We start from the raw sequence: 23459 nt of genomic DNA, 5'->3' as shown, positions 1-23459 counted from the left end.
GAGTCAAACAGAGCTTGGATGGCGTGTACAGGTACAGCTGCCCATGCAGCTTCAACACGATACCACAGTTCATCAAGAGTAGCGACTGGCGTATTGTGACGAGCCAGTTGCTCGGCCACCATTGACCAGACGTTTTCAATTGGTGAGAGATCTGGAGAATGTGCTGGCCAGGGCAGCAGTCGAACATTTTCTGTACGCAGAAATTCCCGTACGGGACCTGCAACATGCGGTCGTGCATTATCGTGCGGAAATGTAGTGCTTCGCAGGGATCGAAAGAAGGGTATAGCCACGGGTCGTAACACATCTGAAATGTAACGTCCACTGTTCAAAGTGCCGTCAATGCGAACAAGAGGTGACCGAGACGTGTAACCAATGGCACCTCATACCATTACGCCAAGTGATACACCAGTATGGCGATGACGAATACACGCTTCCAATGTTCGTTCACCGCGATGTCGCCAAACACGGATGCGATCATCATGATGCTGTAAACAGAACCTGGATTCATCCGAAAAAATAACGTTTTGCCATTCGTGCACCCAGGTTCGTCGTTGAGTACACCATTGCAGGCGCTCCTGTCTGTGATGCAACATCAAGGGTATCCACGGCCATGGCCTCCGAGCTGATAGTCCATGCTGCTGCAAACGTCGTCGAACTGTTCGTGCAGATGGTTGTTGTCTTGCAAACGACCCGATCTGTTGACTCAGGGATCGAGATGTGGCTGCACGATCCATTACAGCCATGCGGATAAGATGCCTGTCATCTCGACTGCTAGTGATACGAGGCTGTTCGGATCCAGCACGGCGCTCCGTATTACCCTCCTGAACCCACCGATTTCATATTCTGCTAATAGTCATTGGATCTCGACCAACGTGAGCAGCAATGTCGCGATACGATAAATCACAATCACGATAGGCTGCAGTCCGACCTTAATCAAAGTCGGAAACGTGATGGTATGCATTTCTCCTCCTTACACGAGACATCACAACAACGTTTCACCGCCGATCAACTGCTGTTTGTGTATGAGAAATCGGTTGGAAACTTTCCTCATGTCAGCACGTTGTAGGTGTCGCCACCGGCGCCAACCTTGTGTGAATGCTCTGAAAAGCTAATCATTTGCATATGACAGCATCTTCTTCCTGTCGGTTAAATTTCGCGTCTGTAGCACGTCATCTTCGTGGTGAAGCAATTTTAATGGCCAGCAGTGTAGACCTCACGTGGGATAGGGCCTTAACTGTACTCATAAGTTGTACTTCAGCGGATATCTCATGATGGGTGAGGATAGAAAACCTTAGTGATTTGTCCTCAGTTATCAGAATCGCGGCAAAGGTAGAGCAAATAGATACTGAAAGTCAAAAATGGAGGGATCGTGATGTCTTCTGCTCTGAGCCGGCAGCGGTGGCCGAACGGTTCTAGGCGCTTCAGTCCGGAACGGAGCGACTTCTACGATTGCAGGTTCGAATCCTTCCTCAGGCATGGATGTGTGTGATGTCCTTAGGTTAGTTAGGTTTAAGTTGTTCTAAGTTCCAGGGGACTGATAACCTCAGATGTTAAGTCCCATAGCGCTCACAGCCATTTGAACCATCTTCTGATCTGAGGTCAAATTCTGCAGATGTGGATGAGTGGGTCACATGAAGAAGCAATGCTGCCAGCTACAGTGCTCTGAATGTGTTCAGGGGGGGGGGGGGGCATTAAGTGTGTGACTGCTGAGGTGGAAAGCAAAATAGGCACACTAGAACGAAGCGTGTTTTAAATGCAACCAGGGGCCCTGAACTATTGGAGGTCGAACGATGCTCTAAAAGGACATATGTAAAGATGGATTGTTGCTTGCATGTTGCAGTGAATAATGAGGAACGCATATTCTTAGTAGACCCAGATGTACACATACCAGTTGTTAGTATGAACCTGTTAGGTAAGAAGAGACTTGTGTATCCATGACATAGGCTCTGTGAATGGCTTCTTAAGTGGATACATTTTCACCAGTGCTATCCAATCCTTAACATTACAGAGACACTCAACAATCTGGGTCAGTGTAAATACTTCTCGACCATGAATTTGATTAATGGCCACCACCAGCCGAACTAGTTCCATATGACCAGCTGAAGACTGGTTTTCCCACATCATGGGGACATTTCCAGTACCGAAAGATGTCATTTGGACTGAAAAACACACTAGCTACATTTCAGAGACTCTTGGATGCAGTGCTTTGGGGACTGGAACCTAAAGGATACATGGTATATCTTGATAACGTAACTGGATTTTGCAAAGGATATGGTATAACATGTGACATGTTTGGAAGACTTTCTTAATTGACTACAAGCAGTATGCTTAACACTGTGCTGATAATTGCCATCAAACTGAAGTAAACTGGCTGGGACTTGTAAATAGCTAGGAAGGAATAATAACTGTCCCATGGATGATATCAGTGGTTTGTGCTTTTGTACCACCACAGACTACGAAGCATTTAGAGTCATATTTAGGCCCTTTGTATTATTGTAGGAATGTTTGAGAGGAATTTTGCACAAATTGGTTCAAATGGCTCTGAGCACTATGGGACTCAACTGCTGAGGTCATTAGTCCCCTAGAACTTAGAACTAGTTAAACCTAACTAACCTAAGGACATCACAAACATCCATGCCCGAGGCAGGATTCGAACCTGCGACCGTAGCGGTCTTGCGGTTCCAGACTGCAGCGCCTTTAACCGCACGGCCACTTCGGCCGGCCTTGCGCAAATTACCGAGCCCTTGAATTGTCTATTAAAAAAAAAAAAAATGAAATCGAGCGGTCAGCCAAGGGCCAGGCTGCATTTGAGAAATTCAAACATGCTTTGATATCGAGTCCCGTGTTGGTATTTCCTGCTTTCAAACAAGAGTTCATCCTGTTCTGTGATGAGAGAAATATGGCAGTTAGTTGTGCTTTGAGCCAAATCGTGGATAATGGGTAACATCGAGTGGCTTATGCACCAAGACAACTGATAAGGCGGAACACAATTATTCAACAACAGAAAAAGAAATTCAAGCTGTTATTTAATATATTACCTACTTTTGCTGCTATTTATAGGGACAAACCTTTACGGTAGTTACTGATCGTGATTCCCTTAAGTGGCTATTGGAACTGAAAGGCCCTTGCAGGATAGTAACAAGGTGGACACCGAGTTTGTTTAGGAAATGGTTCATGAACCTGGAAAGTCGTGCACTAACGCAGACACACTAAACAGAAAAATTGGAGCTCTGCAAGCACTACGCAAAACTTGTCAGAGAGGTAAAAGACACAAGCAGCTTACATAGACTCATGCTTTTAGATCAGAGCAACAGATTGTGACACACAACGGAATATTGTGCAGAAATATGAAGTGTGGACGATTTGTTGTGTTTCCCACACTGATCACTAGCTGGCATGGGGGTGTAGGACGACAGATAGACATGTAGCTGAAGAGTTCTTGTGGAGAATCCAAAAGTAAACCACTGAACATTAGGTAAATGACTGTGTACCATATGTGCAAAGAGCAGACCTTAGTCACCGGTGTATGCCAATACAAATGTTGACAAACGTGACAAAATGCTTTGAAACGCTATGTTTGGATATTTTTGGACCATTTAACAGGACAGCAGCTGGAAATATGTACCTTCTAACAACAACAGACCACTTTTCCCATTTCATAGCAATAATAGGGATTCCGGACCAGTGAGCAGGTGTAGACGCATACGCAATGGTTAATAACTGGGTATTAACATCTGGCATTCCTGAAACTATAATTACAGATAAGGGTACAAATTTTATGTTGGACCTCTTGAAGCAGTTGTGTCACCTGATTCTTATCTGTAAACTTTGCACTATCTTTGTACTGACAGCATAACATTTTAAGACATTTGTAAATAGTCAGCACAGTAATTGGGATACATATTTTCATTACATTTGCTGCACTAGTATGAGCCTTGGTCGTAGAAAAGGGGAGTTTTGTTAAAATTCAGTAAAGGCGTGGTTGGGCGATGAAGTCTGAGGCCGCTGGCAGTGCGTGGTAATAGTATGCATCCAGTAGGCCAGGCAGAGTGAACATGGCTCGAAGCGGCAGTGGCGTCTTGCACGTACGATTTGTCTGGTGTGGAGGTACAGCGAGGCAGGGAACTGCAGCATTGCTTTAAGTTATTGCGATGTATGAGGCGAGGCAGTAGGCCAGAGCCAGGAGTGGCGGCGAGGCAGTAGGCCAGAGCCAGGAGTGGCAATGTGTAAGTGGCTGACCTATGGGAATTTACCCCTGCCATAGTTTTTGTCTCTCTCTGACACTACATCAGAAGCGAGGGGAAAAGCAGTATAAATAGTCAGGCACTTTTAGCTTGAGAGGGGTCTGCCAGGACAGTCGACAGTCGGGTTGGATCTGTGCTTGTCTACGCTTATAGGGGCCAGTCTAGTAGCGATGTTGTAAATGTTGTTGTTGTGGTCTTCAGTCCTGAGACTGGTTTGATGCAGCTCTCCATGCTAATCTATCCTGTGCAAGCTCCTTCATCTCCCAGTACCTACTGCAACCTACATCCTTCTGAATCTGCTTAGTGTATACATCTCTTGGTCTCCCTCTACAATTTTTACCCTCCACGCTGCCCTTGAATGCTAAATTGGTGATCCCTTGATGCCTCAACACGTGTCCTACCAACCAATCCTGTTTCTAGTCAAGTTGTGCCACAAACGTCTCTTCTCCCCAATCCTATTCAATACCTCCTCATTACTTACGTGATCTACCCACGTAACCTACAACATTCTTCTGTAGCACCACATTTCGAAAGCTTCTATTCTCTTCTTGTCCAAACTATTTATTGCCCATGTTTCACTTCCATACATGGCTACACTCCATACAAATACTTTCAGAAACGACTTCCTGACACTTAAATCTATACTCGATGTTAACAAATTTCTCTTCTTCAGAAACACTTTCCTTGCCATTGTCAGTCTACATTTTATATCCTCTCTACTTCGACCATCATCAGTTATTTTGCTCCCCAAATAGCAAAACTCCTTTACTACTTTAAGTGTCTCATTTCCTAATCTAATTCCCTCAGCATCACCCGACTTAATTCGACTTCATTCGATTATCCTCGTTTTGCTTTTGTTGATGTTCACCTTATATCCTCCTTTCAAGACACTGTCCATTCCGTTCAACTGCTCTTCCAAGTCCTTTGCTGTCTCTGACAGAATTACAATGTCATTGGCAAACCTCAAAGTTTTTATTTCTTCTCCCTGGATTTTAATACCTACTCCGAATTTTTCTTTTGTTTCCTTTACTGCTTGCTCAATATACAGATTGAACAACATCGGGGAGAGGCTACAACCCTGTCTTACTCCCTTCCCAACCACTGCTTCCCTTTCATGCCCCTCGGCTCTTATAACTGCCATCTGGTTTCTGTACAAATTGTAAATAGCCTTTCGCTCCCTGTATTTTACTCCTGCCACCTTTAGAATTTGAAAGAGAGTATTCCAGTCAACATTGTCAAAAGCTTTCTCTAAGTCTACAAATGCTAGAAATGTAGGCTTGCCTTTCCTTAATCTTTCTTCTAAGATAAGTCGTAAAGTCAGTATTGCCTCACGTGTTCCAACATTCCTACGGAATCCAAACTGATCTTCCCCGAGGTTGGCTTCTACCAGTTTTTCCATTCGTCTGTAAATAATTCGCGTTTATATTTTGCAGCTGTGACTTATTGAACTGATAGTTCGGTAATTTTCACATCTGTCAACACCTGCTTTCTTTGGGATTGGAATTATTATATTCTTCTTGAAGCCTGAGGGTATTTCGCCTGTCTCATACATCTTGCTCACCAGATGGTAGAGTTTTGTCAGGACTGACTCTCCCAAGGCCGTCAGTAGTTCCAACGGAATGTTGTTTACTCCCGGGGCTTTGTTTCGACTCAGGTCTTTCAGTGCTCTGTCAAACTCTTCACGCAGTATCATATCTCTCATTTCATCTCCATCTACATCCTCTTCCATTTCCATAATATTGTCCTCAAGTACATCGCCTTTGTATAGACCCTCTATATACTCCTTCCACCTTTCTGCTTTCCCCACTTTGCTTAGAACTGGGTTTCCATCTGAGATCTTGATATTCATACAAGTGGCTCTCTTTTCTCCAAATGTCTCTTTAATTTTCCTGTAGGCTGTATCTATCTTACCCCTAGTGAGATAAGCCTCTACATCCTTACATTTGTGCTCTAGCCATGCCTGCTTAGCCAGTTTGCACTTCCTGTCGATCTCATTTTTGAGATGTTTGTATTCCTTGTTGCCTGCTTCATTTACTGCATTTTTATATTTTCTCCTTTCATCAATTAATTTCAATATTTCTTCTGTTACCCAAGGATTTCTACTAGCCCTCGTCTTTTTACCTACTTGATCCTCTGCTGCCTTCACTACTTCATCCCTCAGAGCTACCCATTCGTCTTCTACTGTATTTCTTTCCCCCATTCCTGTCAATTGTTCCCTTATGCTCTCCATGAAACACTGTACAACCTCTGGTTTAGTCAGTTTATCCAGGTCCCATCTCCTTAAATTTCCACCTTTTTGCAATTTCTTCAGTTATAATCTACAGTTCATAACCAATAGATTGTGGTCAGAGTCCACATACGCCCATGGAAATGTCCTACAATTTAAAACCTGGTTCCTAAATCTCTGTCTTACCATTATATAATCTATCTGGTACCTTTTAGTATCTCCAGGATTCTTCCATGTATACAACCTTCTTTTACGATTCTTGAACCAAGTGTTAGCTATGATTAAGTTATGCTCTGTGCAAAATTCTACCAGGCCGCTTCCTCTTTCATTTCATAGCCCCAATCCATATTCACCTACTATGTTTCCTTCTCTTCCTTTTCCTACTTTCCCTACTGTCGAATTCCAGATGTTGTAAATATTCTGTGTAAACCTGTACTATGTTTCTATGTACTTGTTCGGGCTGTATTTTGCCTCCGGGGCCACAACACCAGGGTGGGATGGAATGGCAGTCAGGTACTTGGAGATTGCACAGTCTGCCTGAAGGAGGGCAGTGACAGCAGTTTGCAGCATGTCCAGTCTACGGCCACGTTCGCCTCACACCTGGCGTACCAGGGTCTGGGCGAGGTGTACACTGTGGGAGACACAGCAGCGCTGCAGCAGCGCCACAGATGGCGTTGGGTGTTGACATCTGGCATACACCACTACTGGCAAGTTTCGGCACAGCATCCAGGAGGGCGCAGGTTTGCGTCCAGTCCTGTCCTGGAAGCAGAGGCAACCTGAGGGCCACGGGTGACCAGTACATCCACCTTCATCCCATGGTCGGACAGAGCAGGCCAAATGGGGCAGAGGGCGGCGAGGTTCAAGGATTGTAGCAGTCTCCAGAATCGAGGGCAGTTACGCGGCGCAGGACGTGATGCATTGACGGGCGGCAACCGGGGCGAGAGCGGTGGTCTTCCATCATCGGGCAGCCTTGATGACCACAGGAACAGTGTCGGCAGTCCAGGAGTGCTGAGACGGCCAGGCTCGCGGAACAGCGTGCAGGCGGGGTGGCAACATCACGCTTCTGTAAACTAGCTGAATAAAGGAATACTTCTGAATATTGCTGTATCACTCGGCACTGTCTCTTGACACTATTGAACTTGCTCAGCCTCCTGACGAACTATGGCATGGTGGGTCCCAGCTTCAGCTCGGCCATCTGGAGTCCTGGGTTTGACCACGACAGTCCGCAACTCATTGTTTCAGCATATACTTCTAAAGTACACATTAGTACAGGTGTTTCACCATATGGGGGAGTGTACTGCAGAAAGAGTCCATGTCCTTTCAAGGTTCTGAAACCTAAATTAGGCACTAATGAAGAGTTAGTGAAACGATTAAGAGACGTTTGGAAGAAGGTAAAATGAGAAAATACAAAGGCACTTAAAGGTCAGGAAAAGCAGGGAAATATACAGGAAAATTGTCACAATATAGAGCCTGTGGGCTTTGGTAACAGATCTGTATACCACAAAAGGAAAAACAAAAAGGTTTTTACTAAGTACCAGGGCCCATATTAAGTGATAGAGATTACATCATCAGTAAATATGAACGTGCAGCTTCCAATGAAGGCATTAATTATTCACATAAGCCAAGTCATTGGAGCAACAGATGCTTTGCCACAGATTCCAACACCACAGGTTGCACAGAGTAAAAACTCTGAGAAGGCAAAGAAGTCATTAGTTAAAAAAGCTCAGGATTCATGTAACATACCTTATGCATTAAGACTATGTGTTAGGTTACTTCTGTTTGTCATGTATACGTTGACTTAGTATTTCTGGACGATAGAGGGTGGTGTTGTTTTGTTTTGGGGGTTTGTTTCCTCCTTGTTTATAATAGGTATGTTAAGAGACTCATAGTGTTGCAGTATTTGAAAGTATTTTATTGTGCACAAACACATTTGAAGGAAGGGGGGTAAAGTGACAAGAAATACAGTTCACACAGATGGCATGCCAGTATGAACAGCCAGGAATAATATAGTAATCTTGCTATTCCTGCACATTGTCCAGAGGGATGTAGGAGGTGAACTACAGAACAAGTCTCTCGAATAAGGAGTGGTGTTTTCAAAATAACCCAAAGTCCTGGTAACATGTCATCAGTGAATGGTTGGGTTAACTTTGAATGTGCGAAAAATGAGAAATAAAGTGCATGGTATAGGAAAAAATCTTTGGAAATTTCAGAAGGAAGCAGAGAAATAGGAAATTCAAGCAGAAGTTCAGGAGGAGTATCACAGCTCTCTTGCAAATAACTAAGGGATAGTTTGAAACAGGTGATCGACTTGGTGCCGAGAACACTGATTTGAAGAAAGAAAGGATGGATAACTGCATTCAGAAAACTGTTGAAGACCGTGTTTGGTATGATGGTTCAAACCATGTCAAGCCATCCTGATTTAGGTTTTCTGTGATGCCCCTCAATCACTTCAGGCAAATGCCAGAATCATTCCTTTGAAAGTGCATGGCCAATTTCCTTCACCATCCTTCCCTAATCCAAGCTTGTGCTCCATCGTTGATGACCTAATTGTCAACATGATGTTAAACACTAGTCCCGTTCTGCTCCACAGTGTTCAGTGGGACAGCAGATGATCAAGATATTCAGAATTTAATAGCACACCAGGCCAGGCATAAGCAGTAGCAGATGATACGAAGGCTAAGGTAAAGTGGCATACCACACAACTAGTGGACATACAGCAGGTTGCACTAAATAACAATAAGTTAGCATTGTAGTTGATGCAGTACATACAAAACACCAAGCAAAGTATAACTGGTGATCTAAAAAGGTACAGAATTAAATGGATGCAATTGATGAGCACATAGCTATACCTGGAGTGTTACAAATTTTGACACACAGTAACAATGACACAAGACTGGAGACAGAAACTTTACAGGAATCCATCTTCCACACCATACAAAGGCAACTAAGTGCTGCACTATTACTGCCATAGCATTTCTTAACAGGACTATGAAAATTGTTTTTATTACATTTATTAAATTACAATTTTGTTTGTGGTGGGCGTGATAAGAAACCCAGTGAAACCTTACTAACTTAGATGTAGTTGTTTTGGCCAGAGAAGCTGTCAGATATATTACCAATCCTAAACCAAATATTTCTAAATGACATTCTAAACCTGGATATCCTTTACACATTTGACCAACTTGTAGTTTCATAGAAGCAATAGATTACCACAGAAAAGATGCTGTAACACATCCAGCAGTACTGTGAGAAAAAGCTTAACCTGGTTTTCAGTTTGAAAGCAAGGATGTTCCATGAAAGGATGAATTAATAGAGCATGAATACTAGCTAGTAATGTACAAAACGTCAGGTCAGTTTTATACAGAGCTGGGGAATGTTAAACAGCAGAAGAGTAATGAAGTGTAGGAACAAATTTGTTTTAGACCAGATTGGGTAACAGTAAGAGGAACCTGTCAGTCAAGTATGCAATCATAGTTTAACCAATGTCAACACTTGGAAGAACTGAAGTACAGATACACAGGCAGCTTACTGCCTCATAGTGTGTGAGAGTGAATATCTGAACATCAGATTCAGCACTTAGACAACAATGTGGAGCAGACACAAAGAACTTCTGTAACAAGGTTGGTTGGTTGATTGGTTGGGAAGGAGACTAGACAGCGAGGTCATCTGTCACATCGAATTATGGAAGGAAGTTGGCTGTGCCCTTTCAAAGGAACTATCCAGACATTTGCCTGAAGCGATTTAGGAAAATCACGGAAAACCTAAACCAGGATGGCCGGATGCGGGATTGAACCGTCATCCTCCCGAATGCGAGTCCAGTGTGCTAGCCACTGCGTCACCTCGCTCGGTCTGTAACAAGGCTAAGTGTAGTAACTACACCCAGGGATGACACAAGAATGCCTTTCAGGCTGCAATCTCCATACAAAAGAACGTTCTGGAGCCCTGAAATTAAACATTATGCTGACCAAGAGCACTGACAGGCTCATAAAAAGGGAGCACATTCAGTCAGTTGTATTGGGGGAAACACATCACAGATTGTAATAAAGCCCTTGCCTTCCTTCCACTCATTCTCAGACTTGTGCCACTTCATCAGCACTGCTGATGCTGATGAAAGATCAGCCCTATTAGTTGCAGGATACCCTGGTGATTACCATGAAGTGTCTTACAGTCACTGCCATCATGGAGTCCGCTGATATGAGTTCACAGCAGTCTGACTGTGGAGGGAACTTCAACTCTGTGAGTTGCACTGCTGCTGGTCACAATAGGGACCGACTGAAGATGTGGACTGGGCCAATCTTCCGTGAATGAAGAACAATTTGCCCATTCTGACCGTCCCCACTCTGGTACCGCGTGCCATGAAATTTCGATCCCCACCAGACGTCATGGGCGTCGAAGACTCCTAGAGGTCTCTGCACCATCACTCCGTAAGCTGTGGCCCGCATTTAGTATGAGGGTGCCACAGTGGAACACGTGGCTCCAGCGGCCAATAGCGGCGTCCCCGATAGAGTATTTAAGCGCCTGTTTCTCCCTCAGCCAGTCAGTCTAACCTTGCGTACGTCTCTGAACACATTGCCTCGCCTTAGACAGCTTATTTACTTTCTTGTTCTGTGTACGAGTGGACGTGGTTGTTAGGTTTTCTTGTGAGTCCGTTGTTTCGATCTCGTTGTTGTTTTTCTGTCCTTCGTTGGTCGTGTCTGTCCTCTGCCGTTGTGTTGTTCGCGGGCCACTCCACAGGTCCCGCCGCGCTTTCCGTCGCTTCAACCCCGCGACTGTTCCGGTTGCCGTTACAACATTTTGACGATGAGGTAAGTGGTGGTTGTAGTTGGTATGGAGACGAAGTTGGTCTGTCTGCTGGAGCAACAGCAGCAGCCCATGCAGCAGCAGCAGCTCCAGTTAGACATCCTACAAAAGTCGCTGCAGTTGCTAACGGACAAAATCGATGCCCAGGACGTGTTACCACAACAGCTTCAGAGTCCTCGGGTGTCTGATGCTGCTTTCCCATGTCCGCCGCCGTTTCCACCCTTTAATGACGCTAAAGAGGACAGGGAAACCTACTTACATCAGCTCAAACAACATTTCATGGCTTTTCAAGTCATGGACGACTCCTTGCAGCGGTCGTTGTTTTTGTCTTGGGCCTCCCCAGACACGTTCTTTCTCCCCCGCAAGTTGGCACCGTTGTCCGATCCTCTGGCTCTCTCTTTCCATGAGATCTGCCTTTTGCTGACAAACTATTATTCCCAACGCTACCATGTGGTCGCTTTTCGGCTGGAGTTCCACCAGTACCATAAACAGCCTGGTCAATCGTACCATTCCTGGGTCACGGACTTGCAAAGTCTCAGCTGTCGATGTGTTTATACGTGCACCAATCAGCAGTGTAAGGCTTCATAGGTGGACTCCCTGATCTGGGATGTGGTGGTTCAGCTGGCTCCCGATCCGGAGGTCCTAACTGCGGCACTGAAACTCGACAACCCTTCCTTGGAAGAGGTTCTCCGCATGGCCCACTCCTTTGAAATTGCTGTAGCGACTAACGAGGCGCGACCGCAGGTGGCGACGATCGCGGCGTCACGGCGGGTTCTGCCCTCGCGATGACGACGTGGCCCAGCCAACAGAGGCCAGTGCCGTCGGGACCTCGTGTTGTCTGACGTCTCTATGGCATCGGCACCTTCGGTCAACCCTCGTCGCCAATCGTGCTTCCCACTTCCATCTAGCCCATAGTGCTTTACTGCCCATTCACGCGCTGATTGTCCCCAAAGCTGGAAATCGTGCACGCTGTGTAACAAGGAGGGCCACATCCAATTGGTTTGTCGTAGTTGCTCGACTCGCTCCAGTCCTCCCCTCCTGGGCCTCAAGATACAGTCCATGCTCTGCAATCGGTCATCCTACAGAGTGACCCATCAGTGCGGAAGCTTTTCTTCATGCTCTGCATTTTCACTGAGGATGTCAGTTTTCAGGTCAACACTCAGGCCACCGTCTTCAGGCGCTTCAGTCTGGAGCCGCGCGACTGCTACGGTCGCAGGTTCGAATCCAGCCTCGGGCATGGATGTGTGTGATATCGTTAGGTTAGTTAGGCTTAAGTAGTTCTAAGTTCTAGGGGACTGATGACCTCAGATGTTAAGTTCCATAGTGCTCGGAGCTATTGGAACCAAGTAACTTCCAGTGCTGACAACTCTTCTTACCGTAAACTCTCTAAACTGTACATGACTCTTCAAGATATGGTGACAGACAGAAAGGTGTGCGCAAGGCTCATCGTGCTGTTCACGATTTGAGACACAATACGCTCTACCAGACTGCACTGAGAACGGAAGTTTACTTTTACCTCCATTACACAGACGAATGAACTTACCGATTTTCCGTTGTTGAATTACCATTGAGAAAGAAACTACCAATGAAACAAAACAACTGTGCATGTTGTGGGTGTGAGCTATCGAATAAATATGTAAAATTTTTCACGGAAACTAATGTTTATGAAGCTTTCGCTGGTATTGTGAAATTCACAAAAAACACACACTGTCCGAGAAAAAGAGTGTGGCATCCAGAACACATGGTTGGATGTCAATGTAACTTCGTATACGTACACACCACCAGCGGGTATGTAATGATAAGAGTTTCGTTTCCATGTGACAGGTAGAACGGCCACCAGAGTGCAGAGGTTTTTTTCTTTTTTTTTTTTGCGAGTGTATTGTTGTTACCAGGGCTGATAGGGGATATTAGGAGCGCGAACGGCATCAGATGTTAAATAATCACTGTGAAGGACTTAGAAATGCTACGTACTCGTGTGAGACAGCGATATCACTAACTGGCGGTGTTAAAGGAACCTCGTGGTGGGTCTCCATTTGGCCGGCTGCTTGAATCATGCAATATCCAGATTTGTGGGGTATTCGGATGTGACAGTGGCCAAATGTTGAACTAGTGGGAGCATGACGATGACCATACTCACTGCCAAGGTTCCGGTCCACCACGTCAGACCACTACAAAAGAGGATCGCCATACTGTGCACCAAGCACATTCTATGTCCTTCACATCTTTACCTGCCATCCGAGAACAAGTAATGGATTCCCTGCAAAATTCTATATCATCCCGCGTCATTGGTCGGAGACTACGAGCATCTGGGCTACGGAATTACCACTGCATACGTAATCTGCCGCCGGCCGCGGTGGTCTCGCGATTCTAGGCGCGCAGTCCGGAACCGTGCGACTGCTACGGTCGCAGTTTCGAATCCTGCCTCGGGCATGGATATGTGTGATGTCCTTAGGTTAGTTAGGTTTAAGCAGTTCTAAGTTCTAGGGGACTGATAACCCCAGCAGTTGAGTCCCATAGTGTTCAGAGCCATTTTGAACGTAATCTGCCGTTAAGACCTCAACACGAACGGATGCGTTTGGATTGGTAGCATGACCGGGGACCATGGGCTGCTGGTAAATGGTGTCACATTAGTTGCTGTTCTGCTCCACCCAAATTACCATCGTGTCGACCTGGACAGATATCTCATTCTTCCAAAGTTTTGGAGAGGCACAGTGGTGTTGCTCCTGATGTCGTGGTGAGGGGAACCGTCGGGTATGACTTAAGGTCACGGCTGATTGTGATTGAGGGAACTCTGACCGCACATCGGTACTTCACTGACATCCTGCGTCCTCATGTGTTACCTCTCATCTGACAATACTGTCGTGCAATTTTTCACTAGGACAATGCTCTTCAACACATGTCACTTGTCTCTATGAACTGCCTACGTGATTTCGAGGAACTCCCGTGGTCTGAAACATCGCCATATCTCTACCCAGTATAACGTGAGTGGAACCAACTTGGACGTCGACTGCCTTCCAATGCGTGTATCCAGGATATCAAGGATCAATTACAACAGTGAAGTTTCTTACCGTTATATAAGAAACTATCAGCCTCGATTGCCGTAATGAAACCAATCTTAACCTAGGTTTCAGCCCAAATAATTGAGCCTTCTTCAGAAGATGTACCTGTATCTATAATTTGTCTAAGAGAGCATAGTCTAGAAATAAAACTAAAACAGTCTGAATAGGCGTAGTCATCACGACTTGATTTAAGCTCTGGCGTGCGCCTCGTCTCCATGGACGCCGTGCGGTGGCCCTCGGGAGCTCACGTTAGTTACCTATTGGAATTCACCCCCTGGAATTTTGTGGATGAATGGCAGCACAACAGGTCGAATCACCAGACTGACGTACAAATTTACTGTCAGGGTCCGTGGGATAACTACGAGCGTGCTCCTACTGTCAAAACAAAGTCGCACCCCAGATCATAACTCCAGCTGCAGGTCCAGTGTGTCTAGCATGCAGACAGGTTGGTTGCAGACCCTCAACTGGCCTCCAACACACGTTCATCTCCGTCACAAAGGTAGAACTGGCTTTCATCAGAAAAAAACAACATACAATCACCCTGCCTTCCAATGAGCTCTCCCTTGACGCTCCTGAAGTAGTAAAAGGTAAAAGGTAGTGGTTTGGGGTCAGGGGACTGCATGCTACAGGGCGTCTGGCTCGGAGCTGTCCTTGATGCAACCGATTTGAAGCAGTTCGTTGTGTCACTGTGATGCCAAATGCTGCTTAGACTGCTGCATCAGATGCAGTACGATGCGCCGGGGCCATACCCTGAACATGATGGTCTTTCGTCTGGGTAGTGCCACATGGCCGTCTGGAGTCCGATCTTCTTGCGACCGTACATTCCCGTGACCACCGCTGCCAGCAATCACGTACAGTGGCTACATTCCTGCCAAGTCTTTGTGCAGTATCACAGAAGAAACATGCAGCTTTTCGTAGCTCTTTTGCGCGATCTCGTTCAAACGCAGTGAGATGTTGATAATGGTGTCTTTGTCACCTTAAAGTCATTCTGGACTAACATTAACTCACCATTTCCAATCTCAAAGGCAATTAACGCTCACGACCGTTACAGCGCGTAGCTGAAGCAAATCTGATTTGCATCGTCCCAGTGATGTTAATCGCGCCACTCTTATGCGCCTGGCGTGAAATATGAGTAGGCGTCTTCTTTCAAATGTAGAAACACACCTACAAACTTTCGTTTACGTTGCACAACTCCTTCTTGATGTTGCTATTTTCTTTCCGTCAGTGTTTACTCGTATGTAGTATTTGCAAAGTCATATTTCTCAAAACATAAGTTGGTGTGTTTCAGTATGTACTTTCTTTATTTGTCATCGAAGCGCAAATCTAGACTTCCAATGAAGCTAGCGAAACACAATGAAATGGAACAGTACGTACTCTTGACAAGGCACATTTCCGTATTTTAAAATAATTTTTATTCGGTCTTAGCCGTTCGAGCTGAGGTGCGGTAGGTGCCGGATATAATGCGGTTGTCGGGGGATATGCGCTATAGCGTAACGGGTTATATCGAGAGCGAGTTGTGGAGTGACAAACCACGCATGGGAAGTTCGGAAAAGGACATAATGCAGTGTTACACAGGGCTATATATTGTGCACTATTTAAATTTAAAGAGCGGTAGAAGTAAAACATTTAAAAAACTTATCATTGCTCAAACGGTGACCAAGTAATAATACAGCAGCAGTTCGAAATAAAATACTGAATTGCACTATTGTACATTAAATACAAGACTATGAACAACACTGTCTGCAATCGTCGTTGGTTCATTTTTCCACTGCTTTAAAGAAGTCAATTAGCTTTTTTTGGATAGTAATTTCACGCATTTTCTTTTGTGTGTATTGCTTTATGTTCACCAGGTATCACAACTGTCTCTCCATCCAAATAATCTCCTTGTTTATACTACCCAATATTTCACGTTTACTAGGAGCATTTTCTGTGTTTATTTTCGTTTTTTTTTCTCATTCTTCTTCATCCTCATCTTCGACAGCTTTATCACTCTCATTTCGTGCAGCGTTAGTAATATATTTGCTCTTATTATCTTCGAAATCGGTTCCTCGTGGTTGACTACCGTTAAGCAGTTAAAGTCTTCAAATCAATATTGCGTTGCAGACTGTCACATGCAGACTGGCTGTCACTGCAGTTGAAACCTGTGTCACTACATTCCTCAACTGTTGTATTTTCTTCAATGGACCACTTCTAACAACAATACCTAATAGTGGTCAGACTGATTATTTGCAGAATGAAGTAAGGTTTGTTCACCGTGTAATATCCGATCCCACGACATATCGGACCACGACGTATCTGGCTTTTTTAGTATTTTTTGGTATTTGCGCGATGTGACATGTTCAATACGTTGACCACAAATCTTGTAAGCAGATACTATCAGGTTCTTTGTCCTTGTTACAAGTAGTAGGCAGTCCTAAAACTTGGCTCGAAGTGAGAGAGGAGTTCGGTGCATCTTCTTCTACGGCCTGTACCTACGGATCCTGGGAATGAGGTGCAGACGTGTTTTCGTAATGAGCTGTTTCGAAATGGGCCTGTCTGCTGGGAGGCGCCCTGGCTGCGTATCGCGGGCCAGCATCGGACGTGGCTGACGAGCCCATCCGTCGAGTGGCGCCTGCGCTGGCGCCGGACCGCCGCAGTCCTGACCGCTGCCAGACAAATGCATCCGCCTGCCGCCGCCACAAATCAGCCGTGGCGACAGCCACGCCGCTATCTTGAGCTTGCCCGGCCGGAGGACACCGCTCTAATCTCGAAGCTCATCTCCTCAATCATCAGTCACTGCACCAACAAATGTAGCTCTTGCAAGGACCAGGTAGTTTCTTTTGAGCGTGAAGGCACCACCGCGATACGACCTTCAGTTGTGAACATTCCTACCCGAATACATTTCCCAAGCGTTTCCAAAGCTTTATTCTTAGTTTCTACTAATTCTTCTATGTGTCACGAGTCTCGTGGACGTCGGTGGTAGCTACGAACAGCGAATAAAAAGCTCTCCGTTTACCCTCGTGGGTGTGTAGCACTTCACACCCCGCTTGGTTAAACACAATGCTCTTCTTGTCATCTTAAGCCAAAAAGTTCGAAAACTTGCAACTGGTTTCGAAACACAACCAGATCTAGATGGAAAATGTATACTTCAGCCAAAAATGACAGTCACCTCTGCTCCAGCCGGCCAGGCTGGCCGAGCGGTTCTAGGCGCTACAGTCTGGAACCGCGCGAACGCTACGGTCGCAGGTTCGAATCCTGCCTCGGGCATGGATGTGTGTGATGTCTTTAGGTTAGTTAGGTTTAAGTAGCTCTAAGTTCTAGGGGACTGATGACCTCAGCAGTTAAGTCCCATAGTGCTCAGAGCCATTTGAAGCCACCTCTGCTCCTCAACTTCAAATAAAAGAACGTGGGCATTTTGATAAATGTAGCGCAACATCAGTATGCTTCTGAATCACGAAAAGTGCTTACTAACTGCCCCAATAAAGAAGAACAAACTAATTATCACAGAACAGTCCGGTTGCCAGTCCACTACTTAAACCGAACTAACCTAAGGACATCACACACATCCATGCCCGAAGTAGGATTCGAACCTGCGACCGTAGCGGTCACGCGGTTCCAGACTGAAGCGCCTAGAACCGCACGGCCACACCGGCCGGCGCGATACATTCTTCTTGACATACTTGGTGCTCGCACGTATCTCGTATTCCTGCGAGAGGTTCTGCCGGACATGCTGAATGATGTTCCCACGACGTAACCCCCGCACATTTCAGCAGACACGTGAGGGCACATCCGCAGGCAACCTTTCCCGGATGCTGGATTGGTGGCGGTGGGCTAGTCACATGGCCACCACAATCTGTCCCAATCGATCTTATCTTTTGGGACTATCTGAAGGATCTTGTGTATGAGGCACCTGTTACATCGCTGAAGGACCTGGTGGGCAGGATTGTTGTGGCAGTAGAATGTCTTCGAGATACACCACGTATCTTTGAGAGGGGGCGCCGTTCAATGCAATGTCGATGTCAGGCGGGTCTCAACGCATCTGGACAAAACTTTGAGATCCCCTGTAGTGGGCGTCCATTTGTAGCATGTGGCCAAATAACTGAAACGACCTTTAGTAGCTCTGGATGGTCTTTGTTCATGTCCGGTTCCCTTATTATTACCGATCCTTGTCGTATGCCCGATGTGCCATGTGAGTTCGCAAAAATTTATTTGAATCATCTTGTGTATGTAAGTCTACATCTACATCTACATCCATACTCCGCAAGCCACCTGACGGTGTGTGGCGGAGGGCACCTTGCGTACCTCTATCGGTTCTCCCTTCTATTCCAGTCTCGTATTGTTCGTGGAAAGAAAAATTGTCGGTATGCCTCTGTGTGGGCTCTAATCTCTATGATTTTATCCTCATGGTCTCTTCGCGAGATATACGTAGGAGGGAGCAATATACTGCTTGACTCCTCGGTGAAGGTATGTTCTCGAAACTTCAACAAAAGCCCGTTCCGAGCTACTGAGCGTCTCTCCTGCAGAGTCTTCCACTGGAGTTTATCTAACATCTCAGTAACGCTTTTGCGATTACTAAATGATCCTGTAACGAAGCGCGCTGCTCTCCGTTGGATCTTCTCTATCTCTTCTATCAAACCTATCTGGTACGGATCCCACACTGATGAGCAGTATTCAAGCAGTGGGCGAACAAGCGTACTGTAACCTACTTCCTTTGTTTTCGGATTGCATTTCCTTAGGATTCTTCTAATGAATCTCAGTCTGGCATCTGTTTTACCGACGATCAACTTTATATGATCATTCCATTTTAAATCACTCCTAATGCGTACTCCCAGATAATTTAAGGAATTAACTGCTTCCAGTTGCTGACCTGCTATATTGTAGCTAAATGATATGGGATCTTGCTTTCTATGTATTCGCAGCACATTACACTTGTCTACATTGAGATTCAATTGGCATTCCCTGCACCATGCGTCAATTTGCTGCAGATCCTCCTGCATTTCAGTACAATTTTCCATTGTTACAACCTCTCGATATACCACAGCATCATCCGCAAAAAGCCTCAGTGAACTTCCGATGTCATCAACAAGGTCATTTATGTATATTGTGAATAGCAACGGTCCTACGACACTCCCCTGCGGCACACCTGAAATCACTCTTACTTCGGAAGATTTCTCTCCATTGAGAATGACATGCTGCGTTCTGTTATCTAGGAACTCTTCAATCCAATCACACAATTGGTCTGATAGTCCATATGCTCTTACTTTGTTCATTAAACGACTGTGGGGAACTGTATCGAACGCCTTGCGGAAGTCAAGAAACACTGCATCTACCTGGGAACCCGTGTCTATGGCCCTCTGAGTCTCGTGGACGAATAGCGCGAGCTGGGTTTCACACGATCGTCTTTTTCGAAACCCATGCTGATTCCTACAGAGTAGATTTCTAGTTTCCAGAAAAGTCATTATACTCGAACATAATACGTGTTCCAAAATTCTACAACTGATCGACGTTAGAGATATAGGTCTATAGTTCTGCACATCTGTTCGACGTCCCTTCTTGAAAACGGGAATGACCTGTGCCCTTTTCCAATCCTTTGGAACGCTACGCTCTTCTAGAGACCTACGGTACACCGCTGCAAGAAGGGAGGCAAGTTCCTTCGCGTACTCTGTGTAAAATAGAACTGGTATCCCATCAGGTCCAGCGGCCTTTCCTCTTTTGAGTGATTTTAATTGTTTCTCCATCCCTCTGTCGTCTATTTCGATATCTACCATTTTGTCATTTGTGCGACAATCTAGAGAAGGAACTACAGTGCAGTCTTCCTCTGTGAAACAGCTTTGGAAAAAGACATTTACTATTTCAGCCTTTAGTCTGTCATCCTCTGTTTCAGCACCATTTTGGCCACAGAGTGTCTGAACATTTTGTTTTGATCCACCTACCGCTTTGACATAAGACCAAAATTTCTTAGGATTTTCTGCCAAGTCAGTACATAGAACTTTACTTTCGAGTTCATTGAACGCCTCTCGCATGGCCCTCCTCAGATTACATTTCGCTTCGCGTAATTTTTGTTTGTCTGCAAGGCGTTAGGTGTGTTTATGTTTGCTGTGAAGTTCCCTTTGCTTCCGCAGCAGTTTCCTAACTCGGTTGTTGTACCACGATGGCTCTTTTCCATCTCTTACGATCTTGCTTGGCACATACTCATCTAACGCCTATTGTACGATGGTTTTGAACTTTGTCCACTGATCCTCAACACTATCTGTACTTGAAACAAAACTTTTGTGTTGTGACGTCATGCAGCAAGACGTGCCTATGAGTGCACATAAACCATTAATTCTATGCATTTTGTTTTCTGTCACCACACCTATGATTGTAACACTCGCAGACTGCTATTTGATGCGACATACAGGCCCCCTGTTATGACTGTCACATGTACTTATCGTAGCAGACGCCACACGGGTTTTTAACTGTAAGCTACTAATCGCTAACTATGTATGTAGACGTCAATGACCAAATTTGGCTCCACCAGTAACAGTGACCAGCTGTGTAGTCGCCCCTTTTTGGTATGAATCTGTCCAATGCGTTAACGCTGATTACAGTTTTAACACGAATGAGTACACTATCTAGCACAGTTTTTATAGACTGACGATGTAATTTATATTACCGTATGATAACAGTTCAATAAGTACAAATGTGAGCCATATGCGGTTGTATGGCATATGATTTTCGTAATTAGTCACATCACTGTGTGTCCGCAGCTCGTGGTCTAGTGGCTAGCGTTGCTGCCTCTGGATCATGGGGTCCCGGGTTCCCCGGCCGGGTTGGGGATTGTCTCTGGCCGGGGACTGGGTGGTTGTATGTCCTTATCATCTCATCATCATCATTCGTGACAGTGACTACATTGCATTGCGTAAAAATTGGGACTTTGTACGGGCGCTGATGCCGCGCAGTTGAGCGCCACAAACCAATCATCACATCATTGTGTTATAGTATACCTTTATTTTCAGTGTATCATGGTTTTATCATCTGACGATAATGATTTAATTTTTCGCCTAACATAATGCTGTGAATACTTTTCTGTAAGTACATACATTTCATTACGTATGTCTTGTTGTCAACGTTTACATCTGTTAAAAGATTGCAGCACTGCATTGATATAAATGGTCATCACTTCGAACACCTTCTGTAAATGGACGTTCATGCCAACTTTGTGACCTTCGTTGAACTTCAAAGCCCTTACTGTTACACATCATTGGATTCGTCTCGATAGCCGCTGTCAGAAAATAAGTACCTAACTATAGCATCCCATTACAAAAAAACAAAGTTGACCTCCATATCTCTGAAGCGATCCGACCTAGCAACAAAACACCAACGTCATATAATGTCCCCCGTTGTCCCTTGCAACTTTTGTCCCACAAACTTTTCAGCTCCTATCATACTTTCGCAGTTATTGTTGGTGGCAATAGTTAGTGACTCACCCTGTATATAACAGATAAATGCAGGTTACTTCATTACCCCAACGTTACTAGGTTATAATTAAGAATAGGTACAGTTCCTTACTCTAGCTTATAATGACAAGAGGGTAACAACGAACACTAACAACAAAATTACAATAACACAACGCTGTTACTATTGTTTAATCAACGCAGTCACTGGGACTACCTTTTACATGCTAAACAGTGTTAAGTTTCTTACAAACTGTCGACTCCTTGATTGTGATGTCGTCAAATGATGATCATGGTCAACAATTGGCTCAAATGGTTCAAATGACTCTGAGCACTATGGGACTCAACATCTTAGGTCATAAGTCCCCTAGAACTTAGAACTACTTAAACCGAACTAACCTAAGGACATCACACACACCCATGCCCGAGGCAGGATTCGAACCTGCGACCGTAGTAGTCCCGCGGTTCCGGACTGCAGCGCCAGAACCGCACGGCCACCGCGGCCGGCGGTCAACAATTCACGGGCCTCTTGTGTACATATCGCTGCCTCGACGAACGCGGCGTGCGATAATTCTGTCTGGAACTAATACCATACAGTACCTGACTTGCTGCTGCCCACATAAATGTCTTTTAACGCGAATACTGTTCCATTCTGAATTACTTCAGTGCACCACGCAGCCAGAGGGGAGCGCTACGTCTCTTCAGACTACTACTAAATCAACAACGGAGTGCGTCGGAGCGAGTCTCGCTGAGACCTTTTGTCCTGATTCCAAGGGACTGCGGAAGCCCATTTATTCCTAACAGTTTTCTACATCTACATCTACATCTACATCTACATTGATACTCCGCAAGCCACCCAACGGTGTGTGGCGGAGGGCACTTTACGTGCCACTGTCATTACCTCCCTTTCCTGTTCCAGTCGCGTATGGTTCGCGGGAAGAACGACTGTCTGAAAGCCTCCGTGCGCGCTCTAATCTCTCTAATTTTACATTCGTGATCTCCTCGGGAGGTATAAGTAGGGGGAAGCAATATATTCGATACCTCATCCAGAAACGCACCCTCTCGAAACCTGGACAGCAAGCTACACCGCGATGCAGAGCGCCTCTCTTGCAGAGTCTGCCACTTGAGTTTATTAAACATCTCCGTAACGCTATCACGGTTACCAAATAACCCAGTGACGAAACGCGCCGCTCTTCTTTGGATCTTTTCTATCTCCTCCGTCAACCCGACCTGGTACGGATCCCACACTGATGATCAATACTCAAGTATAGGTCGAACGAGTGTTTTGTAAGCCACCTCCTTTGTTGATGGACTACATTTTCTAAGCACTCTCCCAATGAATCTCAACCTGGTACCCGCCTTACCAACAATTAATTTTATATGATCATTCCACTTCAAATCGTTCCGTACGCATACTCCCAGATATTTTACAGAAGTAACTGCTACCAGTGTTTGTTCCGCTATCATATAATCATACAATAAAGGATCCTTCTTTCTATGTATTCGCAATACATTACATTTGTCTATGTTAAGGGTCAGTTGCCACTCCCTGCACCAAGTGCCTATCCGCTGCAGATCTTCCTGTATTTCGCTACAATTTTCTAATGCAGCAACTTCTCTGTATACTACAGCATCATCCGCGAAAAGCCGCATGGAACTTCCGACACTATCTACTAAGTCATTTATATATATTGTGAAAAGCAATGGTCCCATA

General features: G+C 45.2%; 1 protein-coding gene across 1 annotated transcript in view; it reads left to right on the top strand.

The window, feature by feature from the left end:
• Positions 1-11298: 11298 nt before the first annotated feature.
• LOC126470704 (inhibin beta chain-like) overlaps positions 11299-23459 on the top strand; it is a 56029-nt gene continuing 43868 nt past the window's right edge. Inside the window, exon 1 of the mRNA XM_050098706.1 lies at positions 11299-11473. Coding sequence (XP_049954663.1) covers positions 11299-11473 — 175 coding nt within the window. The remainder of the gene's footprint in view (positions 11474-23459) is intronic.

The sequence above is a fragment of the Schistocerca serialis genome, chromosome 3 (assembly GCF_023864345.2).
Source record: "Schistocerca serialis cubense isolate TAMUIC-IGC-003099 chromosome 3, iqSchSeri2.2, whole genome shotgun sequence".
NCBI classification, from domain to species: domain Eukaryota; kingdom Metazoa; phylum Arthropoda; class Insecta; order Orthoptera; family Acrididae; genus Schistocerca; species Schistocerca serialis.
Note: the sequence above shows the minus strand (reverse complement) of the source record. Positions and strands in the feature narration are given on the sequence as shown.